This window comes from Salvia splendens, chromosome 4 (genome assembly GCF_004379255.2).
Source record: "Salvia splendens isolate huo1 chromosome 4, SspV2, whole genome shotgun sequence".
NCBI lineage: Eukaryota > Viridiplantae > Streptophyta > Magnoliopsida > Lamiales > Lamiaceae > Salvia > Salvia splendens.
Genome location: NC_056035.1, coordinates 25,206,372 through 25,217,262, shown reverse-complemented (window position 1 = coordinate 25,217,262; position 10,891 = coordinate 25,206,372). Strand labels below are relative to the sequence as shown.

Genomic DNA, 10,891 nt, shown 5'->3' with positions numbered 1-10,891 from the left:
TATATATGGACGGAAAGAAATGATTGCGTGCATTGGGAGAAGAAGTTCGAGACAGAGAGTGTGATCAAGAAAGTAAATTCCCAGCTGCGAAATTTGGTGTTTTTTTTTTCAATCAAACACCTTCACATGAGGGTTCGTGGGTCCCTCATCCCTATATTGCAAAGCGAAAGATGTTACATTCTAGGGGATACATGAAGGACGAACCATCTAAGTCTAGGGAAACCAAAAATAATTACAAAGAACCACTAGAACAATTATGCTATAAGAGTAAGAGGGGGACATGCCATGGGTAGCGCGACACCACCATACTCTCCAGCGTCCGTTGAGCTCATGATCAAACCGTCCCTCCTCGGCCCCTTGTTTACTCGCGATCTTCATTCCGGACTCGAATGTTGGGGAGGCCCATCTCGTCCATACGGATGATGGCTTTGAGCATTCTAGGGATCATTTGTTCGGACATGTGACGGAAGCTTGAAAGGTCCAGTCCCATCTTGGCTAACCAATCAACCGCTTTGTTTCCCTCCCGGTGGATGAACGTGGCTCGGATGTGGTATTTTTGTTTGAGGATGGTGAGGCGCGCCATGGTCCGGCAGATATGCACTGGCCCCCAGGTTGTACCATTGAAGAACTTGATGGCTTGTTCAGAGTCTAATTCTATCCAAATAGGCCGATTGAACTCCTAGGCTATGACGAGGCCGTGGTGGATGGCCATAAGTTCAGCCTCAAGGGCTGATTGAGCGTCGAGTGGGTAGCGAATGCGGCAAGGACTTTCCCGGTATCCTCTCGGACCACCCCTCTTCCTCCGGCCTTGCCCGTCACCAACGAACTTGCACCATCCGTGTTAATCTTTATCCAGGGCTGGTCCGGGGGTGCCACTTGACTTGCATGGCAAGCGGTCTTGGCCTTCGCGACTCGACTTGGCTTGGGATATTCATCTTCAAGAGCATGCCTCTCCAATGCTTCGGCTTGATGGTACCAATAGCCATACTATTCCGGATGAAGGTTTGCACTTGCCATATCACATTGTAAGGTTTGAAGGGGACTTGGTCATGTCGGCTCCTATTTCGTTCCGCCCAAATGAACCACATGATGAGGTATGGCAAGGCATGGCACAAGTGTTTCTTATCTTGTTGTTGTGTCCTTCGTGACCACAAGTCGACTCTCTTAGGGATTGTATCATTGATTCTGATCGGCGGAGAAGATCCCACGAACCACCCATCAAATTCCCTCCATATGCTAGTTGCCCCACGGCCTTGAATAAAAAGGTGTTGCAAGGATTCAACGTTCGGTCCAATAGGGCAGCATTGGCATTTGGATGCCATCTCAATCCCTCTCCATTGGAGTTTTGTGTCAACCGGGATCCGATTCAACAAGAGGCGCCAATTGAAAATTGCAATTGACTTGGTGAGTCCGGCTTTCCAAATATCATCAAGCCCCGGGATGATTGGCCTTTGTGACCGAATGGTTTCCCATGTCGTGGCCAAAGAGAATTTGCCCATCCGGGAGAGGACCCATCGCGGGGTGTCCGGCTCCCTCAGGACAATTAGAGTATCAAGGATATGTGCTATAGCTTGTTGAGGGAGGCCGGCTTGGTCCTGGAGCATGTGTAACTTGGCCTCGTCCCATGTCCCATCCCGGATGAAATCCGAAACCATAGTCAAGGGGGAGCCCCGGTCGTCAATGCATAGCTCCCTTAGCGCAACATCCTCAATCCAAATGTCATCCCAGAAATAAATCTTCCCCTGTCCCACCACCCATCTAACGTGGGGATGAGCTTGATGTCGCACCTTTAGCAACCTTTTCCACGTCGGGCTATGCCTTCCGGACGCTCTAGATTTTAGAGGGGATGCTTTGTGGCAATATTTGGCCATCATGTATTGTGCCCACAAGGAATTCTGTTCACAAAACCTCTACCAAAGTTTAATATTGAAAGCACGAAGTACCTCTTTAAGGTTACGGATACCAAGGCCCCCTTCGACCGTGGGGAGGCAGATTTTGTCCCAGCCAATCCAGCGTGTCCTTTTCTTATCACTAGTCGATCCCCAGAAGAAGCGAGCCATTTGCTGGTCCAGCTGCTTGAGGGCTCCACTCGTAGGCTCAATTCCTTGAAAGATATGCAGTGGGACCGCCTCAAGCGTGCTCTTGATCAGTGTGAGTCTCCCCCCGAAAGAAAGATGTCGATGGGCCCACCCTGAGATCCTAGTTGATATCTTTTCCCGTAGGAACATAAACATATCCGAGCACTTCACACCTCGATAAATTGGAACCCCCAAATAAAGGAACGGGAAAATACCTCTAGAGAAGCCCCCTTCCATTTGGATAGAGTTTGACCATCCTTCATGCGCTTCCGCAATGTAGAAGTTGCTCTTGGCCAAATTGATTTGTTGGCCCGACACCTCTCCATAGTGGTCAAGGCACGCTCTAAGCCTCATGAGGGATGCCGTTGGCATATGCAAGGTGGCTGATCTCTAAGCTTCCACGACTGGCTTTGAAGGTCATCTCTTTGCGCCCAAGAATAAGCCTGTCGAGGGTGCGTGAGAGATAATCTGCTGCTAAAACAAAGAGGGCAGGGGAGATGGGATCACCTTGCCTGAGCCCGCGGGTGGATTTGAAGAAACCTGCTGGGGAGCCATTAATGAGGATTGAGAACCAGCAAGTTCCAATGCATCTTTCAATAAGCGCAATCCAAGGACCCGGGAATCCCATTTGCTTAAGGACCTTGAGCAGAAAGGGCCATTGCACCCGATCATAGGTCTTAGCCATGTCAATCTTGATTGCAACGTTCGGGGCCGGGTGGATCGGCCAAGTTCATGGAACATTTCCTGTGCGAGGAGCACATTGTCATTTAGCAGCCTCCCCTTTACGAACCCGCTCTGGTTCGGTGAGACGACACGTGGTAGAAAGGGTGCGAGTCTCTTCGTGAGGACTTTTGTAATCACCTTATTGATGACGTTGCACAAGCTGATTGGCCGGTAGTCTCCCCAAGTGTCGGGGGACGACTTCTTAAGGATGAGAACAATACTTGTTGTCGTGAAACTTCGGGGGAGGAAGGCCCCACAGAAAAATTGCCTAACGCATCCACTACATCTGGCCCCACGATTCCCCAACAAGCTTGGTAGAACAAGGCCGAGAACCCATCCGGCCCAGGGGCACTATTTCTTGAGATGTCAAAAACCGCCCTTTTCACTTCATCCGCATCTGGTGGCTTGGGGAGATCCTCCAATTGCTCCGAGGGGGGGGGAAGTTGTTGCAGGAGGTCTAGGTCCGGGGCAGCCTACTCCGGGTAAGTTGGCACAAGGAGGTTTTGATAGAACTCGACCGCCGAGTCTCTGATTTCAAGGTCATCCGTGAGCTCCTTCCCATTAGCATTAATCTTGTGGATTCGCAACCGAATTCTCTTTTGCTTCACCCAACTTTGGTAGAACCTAGTGTTTTTATCACCCTCTTCCAGCCAACGGAGAGCCGCTTTCTGGCGCCAGAAGTCTTCTTCCATCTTGAGAAGAAGGACGTACTCAGCTATTTGTTTGTTTATCTCCATTCTGTTCCGGGCCGAGGGGTCTCCCTCGAACTCAGATTGAGCCACGACAATATTCTTTTCACAGGCTTTGAGGTTGGCGTGGATATTCCCGAAAACCTCTCTGTTCCACCATTTGAATGTCTGTTTAATCCTTGCTAATTTGATCTTTAAGTTGAGTAGGCCTGTAGCCTCCGTGGGAGCCATCCAATCTCCTCGCACCATATCAGCAAACCCCTCATGCCGCACCCACATGTTTTGGAACCGGAACGCTCTTCCACCCCCAGGTTGTTCGGCATTCTGCACCGGACGAGTATTGGCCCATGATCCGAGGGTACCAAGGGAAGATTAGTGACTCTAATTGCGTCAAAAAGCTGGGTTGACATTTCGCTGACTAGCACTCTATCCAATCTTTCCATGAGGCCATTCTTTGCCCAGGTGTAGTCCGAGCCATCAAAGCCCGGATCCAAGAATCGGCAATCCTCTATTGCCTCGGCGAAGTTAACCATCTCCACTTTCCGATTGGTGTCACTTCCCGTCCTATCGCGAGTGGAGAGGATGGTGTGGAAGTCCTCTCTAATGAACCAAGGCCTCCCTTCCAACATTTGGGTGATGTCTCTAATCTTGTCCCACAGTGCAAGCCGCTCCCCTCTCGTAAACTTAGCATATACAGCCGAGATCTCAATAGGTGTTGGTAGCCGCGGGCAAGTGAGCCGCCCATGGAGCAACTGTTCCGAGTCATCCCCAACTTCGAAGTTAGCTCCTTCCTCTACAAAAATCCAAATCTTCCCGTTGATAATTGACCCCTTGTAGATCAGCCCCAATTTCTTTGAGAATTTGTCCGGGTTAGGGGTTGTAAGCGGCTCCATTATTGCAAGAAAGAAAATATTATGAGATTTAATTAGTCTTTTTAGGACGTTTTGGATTGACGCGTTCGCGATCCCCCTAATGTTCCAAAACAGAAGATGTATTGACATGATTAACAAAAGGAGTCCATACCCGGCGGGTGTGAAGGCCCCCCTAGAAATTCGATGATTTGAAGGTCATTTCTCTCTTGGCATGTCTTCACCTCCATAAGCATGGGAGTGTCTCCACCTTCGTCATCCTTGAGAGGAATGTTCTCCTCACCTTCATCCGTGTCTTCCAAGTCATTATCCACGAAATTCTCCCGCGCCATTAAAGAGAAATATCGATTGGTGCTCATGTGGTTCTTCACCTCTTGTGCTTCGGACCCTTTTAGATCGAAAGGTTTGAACGAGCCTTTCGGCCTCACTAGATCACCCAAGGCTGAGTCTTCGTCGCGCCGTCCTCCAACCCTGGACGAGGGTGTGACCCGTTGGTTACGTGTATCTCCTTTCGTCTTGTTCCCTCGGCCTTTCCCATGATGAAAGGGTGTGAAAGCCGAGCCCCTACAATGCGAATGGGTTGCACTCCAGCCCTTGTCACCCTCGTCGGCTCGGAGGGCCAAATCCACGGGGCCATCCTCATGCAAAGCGCCCATGACATCCGGTCCTTGCCAAACTCCATCATTTGTATCTCTATTGCTTGTTGTTATGATCGGTTGAGCTTCCGTTTCTTTGGGTCTCCAATGTTGTTTCCCCTCCTTGCTGTTCAAGTTTTCCTTCGGTTGGTCATATCCTCCCTTCGAACCTTGGGCCCCTTGGTGTGGCTGTCTCGGCGTGGTAATATTATAGTTCCTCTTCGGGGGTCGGACCGCTTTACCCGCCGCATAACAAGCCTCATTTTTATGCCCCACGTGCCTACATTCACTACAATATGCCGAGATCTTATCCCACCTCACTTGTTGCCCGGTTTCACGCCAACAAATGTCGATCTCGATGCAAATTCAGGCAAAGGATTGTCGTGTCTTGTTGGCTGTAGCTCGATCCACTTAGATAGGGGTCCCAAGGAGTTTTCCTATGGCAAAAAGGGTTGATTGGTCAAACAGGTGGATGGGGAGGCCAATTAGGTTACACCAAATTGCCGCTATCGGGGATTCACAATATGCATCAAAGTCCGGTGCCCATTTGAAGACTCGCATAGGATATCGATCAACATACCACACCGGGGTCCCCTTGGGGCCACCAAGTAGCCTAGCATAGTCCGCAATATCCTCAAATTGAACAAGAACATGTTTTGCATTAATATACGTCCATGTAAAGACTCGACTAAATTTGATGTTATGAAGTGCTTTTTGTATTTGGTGCGAAGCCGGAATAGAATGGGAGAACTTACCGACGATAGCATGGCCGAGACTCATTGCCAATTTTTGTGTCTGCGATGATGAGAAATAAATCGCCGGGAGCCCATTTGATGTGGTAGCATAGCCAATATTTAGAATATTTTTCGAGACAAAGGCTTGGTGACCCTCGGAGCTTGGACCTTCCTGAACCATATCCGCCATGGACCTTGGGTTGGTCGTGTGCCCCTCAGCGGCTCCGGTCCCGCCGGGCCTAACGCTGCTAGGCGAGTCCTCTTGTTTATCCCCGGTTATCGTGCCAGATGACTCGGCCCTCCAGCACCCTTTGTCCCTCGGGTCCGAGCTTGCCTCGGCCATCGGCACATCGACGTCTCGCGGCCCACCCTCACCGTCCTTAGCATATTTAGAAGCGATCAACAAAGGCGGGTTCGTAGGCACAGCACCTTGCTCGTTACGGCTGGCTTGTGGCCTTGCTCTCAGGTTAGTGCGCACCGGACCATTCTCGAAGGATTCCCGAATTTTCCGAGTACGACCACACTCAAGAGGGGGGAAGTCGGCTAAGGATGGGCCATTGTCAACCATAGGAGGTGCTGTTGGTGCATCGGTCGTCCAAGGGAGTTGAAGGAGGTGGTTGTCCTTTGGTTGTTCGTCCATCGGATGTTTGCCGGCAAGTAAAGGTTGCGCCGCCATAGTATCGAGCATCTCGGCCGACTCTAGGGATGCTAGCTGCAAAATGGGGTTCAATTTTGGATGCATTGGGGGTGTAACGGCTAGGGCATCACGTCAGGGTCCGGGGTGGAATGGCGCCAAGGAACTTTCAAAAAGTGGATTTGTTGTTTCTACCATTTTAGGAAAGTTGACTCCCACACTCTCCAAGGACACTTGTCCCATGTTAGGGCCAACAACCAACGCTCGATCCTTGTGTAGGGTGGTGTCCTTTTCTTCACCAACGGATCTGGCATCGTCGCCGGTCACATGGTCGGCGATCGGGATTACGGCGACGGAGTTGGCGCCGGCAGGTACATTATGGCTCATTTCGTCATCCTCCAAGATGTGTAGTGAGCCGGAAGCTTCCAACGTCGTATTCTCCTCTTCAACATGAGTGAAGCTTGCCGAGAGTATGGCCGATTTGCACCTGGGGCTTCCGGCGGTGGGGCTATCTTTCCCTCCGAACGAGAGCTTTTTGCGAAGAGGCTTGTCCTCCGGGAGAGGGGAGATATCAAGGCGTTTACGTCCATGACCTTTCAAAGGAGGAGCCGGAGTACTCTTCCGAAGCATGAGCTTGACTTTCAAGGCTTTTACCTTCATTAGCATGGCTGGTTTTGTTGGCGAGCTCTTCCCGGATGAATTAAAAACCATTTGGTGATCTGAGAGCGTTCGAGCCTCCTCGGGGTCAGGTAGTCTCCTCGGCGGCAGATCCGACATCGCCGAGCGAGGGCGCAACCTCCACCTTCTCACTCAAGATGGTGCTCCTTGGACCGGCGGAGGTTGTGAAGGGAAGTGAGAGGCGACGGGGGGAGGAGGAGGGTGGAGGGAGAAGATGGTGGGTGGCGGGGCGAAATCCGGTGAGACAATAAGGTGGGTTTTTAGAGAGAATGAGGAGCTTCTCATTCTACTTTCATCGGGATCGCCGGCTTGAAATTGTCGTTGGTCTGCGAAATTTGGTGTTGGCTAAAGTGATTTCTCCAGATCAGTGGAGGGGCTGCTATCCTCGGTTGGATGTGATGTGTGGCGTGGAGCAGGTGGTTCGGAGGGGAAAAGTAGGAAGGGTAAAGTGGAGGCCACCTGACTCAAGATGAATGAAACTTAATGTCGATGGTGTGTTTTATTTAGAATCAAAGAGGGCAGGTGGGGGAGGTGTAGTAAGGGATCATTAGGGGGAAATTGTAGAAGCATTTTCTACAGGCTTGGAGGGAAACTCGGGCTTGGAAGCTGAGGTTAGTGGTGTGCTGATAGGGGTGACCTGGCTAAGCGGCACACCAGCAGACTCTGAATTGAATCTGATGCAGATAGAGTTGTGTGATGGGTGTCAAAGGATCAGCTCGGCCCGACAGAAGTTTGCTCTGAGCTGAGGAGGATTAGGAAGGAGTTGCGAGGGCTGGAATGGAGAATGTCTCACATTTACAGGGAGGGTAACAAAGCTGCAGATTTCCTTGCAGGTATTGGAGTTCTATCGGAGGAGAAGAGAGAATATACAAGAAGTTCGCCCCCCCCCCTCGTGTTAGGGCCTTGTGCAGATTGGACCAGCTTGGTCTTCCTAATTATAGGTTCTGATCGTGTTTACTTTTGTTGCCTTGGGCTGATGATTTCCAGATCTGGAATGGAGTGCAACGATGGCCCGGGGGATGATGCATAGGAGTTTACCAACTGGTTCAGGCACAGGCTCAGACAACTGGACCAGATGGTTTTTTGCTTCAGTTTTGATAGTTTATTTTCTGTTTTCCTTTGTTTTTGTTGAAAGTAGTTTGCTGCATTTGTATGACTGTCCAATTTTGGGATAGTTGGTGTATAAACTTTTCTTTTTGATGATATATAGGGGATGAGGGACCTACTCAACCCTCCACCGTGAAGGTGTTCGATAAAAAAATAAAAAAAAAAGAAAAAGAAAAAGTAAAAGTAAACCTTTTGAATCCAATTGCCCACAAATATGCATCGTGTTCTATCTATTAATGCAATGGCCTCGAAGACTAGATCATTTTAAAGAATACTTATCATTGTTGTCTGGTGGTAATTCATTTATAGCATAACTCTGTATACTTGGGTTTACTTTTTTTTTATTTCAAAACATCACGAGGGTGGAGGGTTAAGGCGGACCCACACCTGTGCATTACCAAAGCCAATTGCAACGAACAACCAAAACACCGAATCGCCTAAAAGTGACGACTCGCAACAACCAATTAGAGTACAACGATGGCTGCTCTATCAACTAGAGTGGTCATCAATGTACTCTTAGCAACCTATTACAATTGAAATGACGGAGCCTTCCCATCACAAAACATAACTCCATCCCTCAATTGAGACCCGCAATAGGGATACCCCCGCAAAGGATAGTCCCTCCCGGATCAAGTTCCTTGATGAAACCTTCTTTCTCCCGGTCGGGGAACCCACATGAGACACTCATTGAGCAAGTGCTCGACTCGTTCGCGCTAGGATCATCTATAACAAATGATACCATATCCACATTGTCTTTTGAGCGCCAATGATCGATGTGTTGAGCTTTGGAGTGCGTTTCTCCCTTACGAGCCTTGACTTTCCTTTTCCGTGACACCAATTGGAACCCATCCTCATCCACACTTGGATGACTCCCAAGGGACGCTCTTGAGCCAAACGGATCGGCATCCATTGTGCCCTCCTTGTTCTCTTCTTGGTTGTCTCTTTCTTTCTCCTTGTTCATGTGATCAATGTTCGGAGATGTGCCAACCCTAGTCGACGCCTTTGGGCGCCACTCTCGGTGGGTGGTCTTGGGGACATGGCTAGGATGATACACCTTTGTTGATGCTCGGTGGTCCTTGCCTCCAACTCGTCCCTTCCTTCCAAAAGCTTGACATTCATCAATGACGTGCCCAACATGCTTACAATTCTCGCAAAACAATGGGATACGATCCCATGCCACTTTGTATCTTGATTCTTTGCCTAGGATGTTTAGGATGATCTCCTCCGTCGGGGATTGGAGATATCAATCTCTATGCATATCCTAGCAAAGGAGAGTCGGGTTTGATTAATTGTGGCATGATCCGCTTGTAGTGGCTTGCCTAGGAGCTTTCCGATCGCCAAGAGGGTCGATTCCTCAAAAAGGTGGGTCGGGATTCCCATGATATTACACCACACGGCGACGATCGGTGACTCGAAGAACGTATCAAAGTCCAGCGCCCACTTGAACACCCTCATCGTATGAATATCCATATACCAAATCGGACTTCCATTAGGACCGTTTAACACCCTGGCATAATCAACCACTTCTTGGAATTGGAGTAATATGTGCTTAGCATTCAAGTATTTCCAAGTGTAAAAGCCAACTCTAGCCCCATGTACCCTAAACTTTTTTGAATTTGGAATGAAGATGGGAGCGAGTGGGAGAACTTCCCCACAATGGCTAGTCCTAGTTTCTTCGAGAGATGTTCCGTTTCTAGATCAATAAAAGAAAGATATCGGGTACCTTTGAAGCTTCCGGCTGACCCCATAGGTGTGGCCTTGCCAGCATCAAGTGGGATTGGCTTGGCCTTATGGGTCTTATGTGGGTTTGAAGCTCCCACCATGGACCCCGTCCCCCCATGTGAGAAGAGATCTTTAACCTCCTTCCAAGCATTCGCCGGCGGCGCCAAGTTTTCCAGCTGGGACTCCGGCGGCCGGGTGCCGGGGCCACGGTCATCCTTGCCTCCATCATTGTCGAGAGGGAGATGGATAGCACAAGGTGCTAAATTTGAATTCCAAACGACATTTTCCCCAAATCGAGCAACATTTTCTTTCCCATGTAAAGTATCCTTTGTCTTTTCCTCCTTTTGTGAGTCACATGCAACCACACCATCACATGCCAACTCATCCTCAAACCTATGCTTCGCGTGGGAGGATGTACTTGCACCTTCCATCTTGTTGACCAATTCACATTCCAAGCGTGGACCATCAAGCCTCCGACCGGCCGGCACCGGCGACGTTCCGGCCGTCCCCATTTTCGTTGGAACGCTCCATTCTTTGGACATTTGAGCAAGAGAACTCAACATCTCCCCAATAGGGACTCGTTCGTTTTTCGACCACCGCTTCCCTTCACCATGGAGTTCGGCGACGAATGTATCAGCCATTTCAAAGATCATCTTCTTCTTAGCTCTACTAATCTCCGAACCAGATTCAAGACTGGATCGTTTGAGGGCTTGTCGAGTTTTCTCCGGGTGAGGCGTGCCAACCCTTTTTGTTTTAGACCGTGCAATCGAAAGAAACTTCCATTCCGGTGAGGAGAGAGGCTGTGTCGTGTGTTTCATGGCCGCGGCATCCCCCTCCGACAACACACTACCGGACTTCACCATGTGTCGGATGCAACAATCACATTTCACCTCGCTCAAAGGGGAGGGAGGGAGAGAGGGTGAATTCTAGAAAGAAGGGAGAGCTTCTCTCACTATTATATTTCGGTTTACTTGGCCAACAGGAAACCAATTCACTCCAAATGACCTTCAAACATTCATTGT

The 10,891-nt window shown here is 49.6% G+C and overlaps 1 protein-coding gene across 1 annotated transcript; it reads right to left on the bottom strand.

Annotated features, from left to right (window-relative positions):
* Positions 1 to 3,274: 3,274 nt before the first annotated feature.
* On the bottom strand, positions 3,275 to 4,383 carry LOC121800875. Its single transcript, XM_042200367.1, has 2 exons — positions 3,910 to 4,383; positions 3,275 to 3,814 (listed from the first exon to the last, which is right to left on the bottom strand). Exons 1-2 carry the CDS (start codon positions 4,381 to 4,383, stop codon positions 3,275 to 3,277), a joined length of 1,014 nt encoding a protein of 337 aa, XP_042056301.1.
* Between the last annotated feature and the right edge of the window lie 6,508 nt (positions 4,384 to 10,891).

Coding starts and splice junctions, on each gene's coding strand:
- LOC121800875 (XM_042200367.1), bottom strand. CDS start 4,383: ATGGAGCCGCTTACAACCCCTAACCCGGACAAATTCTCAAAGAAATTG. Junction 3,815..3,909: donor AAAGATTGGATAGAGTGCTA/GTCAGCGAAATG, acceptor CGTCCGGTGCAG/AATGCCGAACAACCTGGGGG.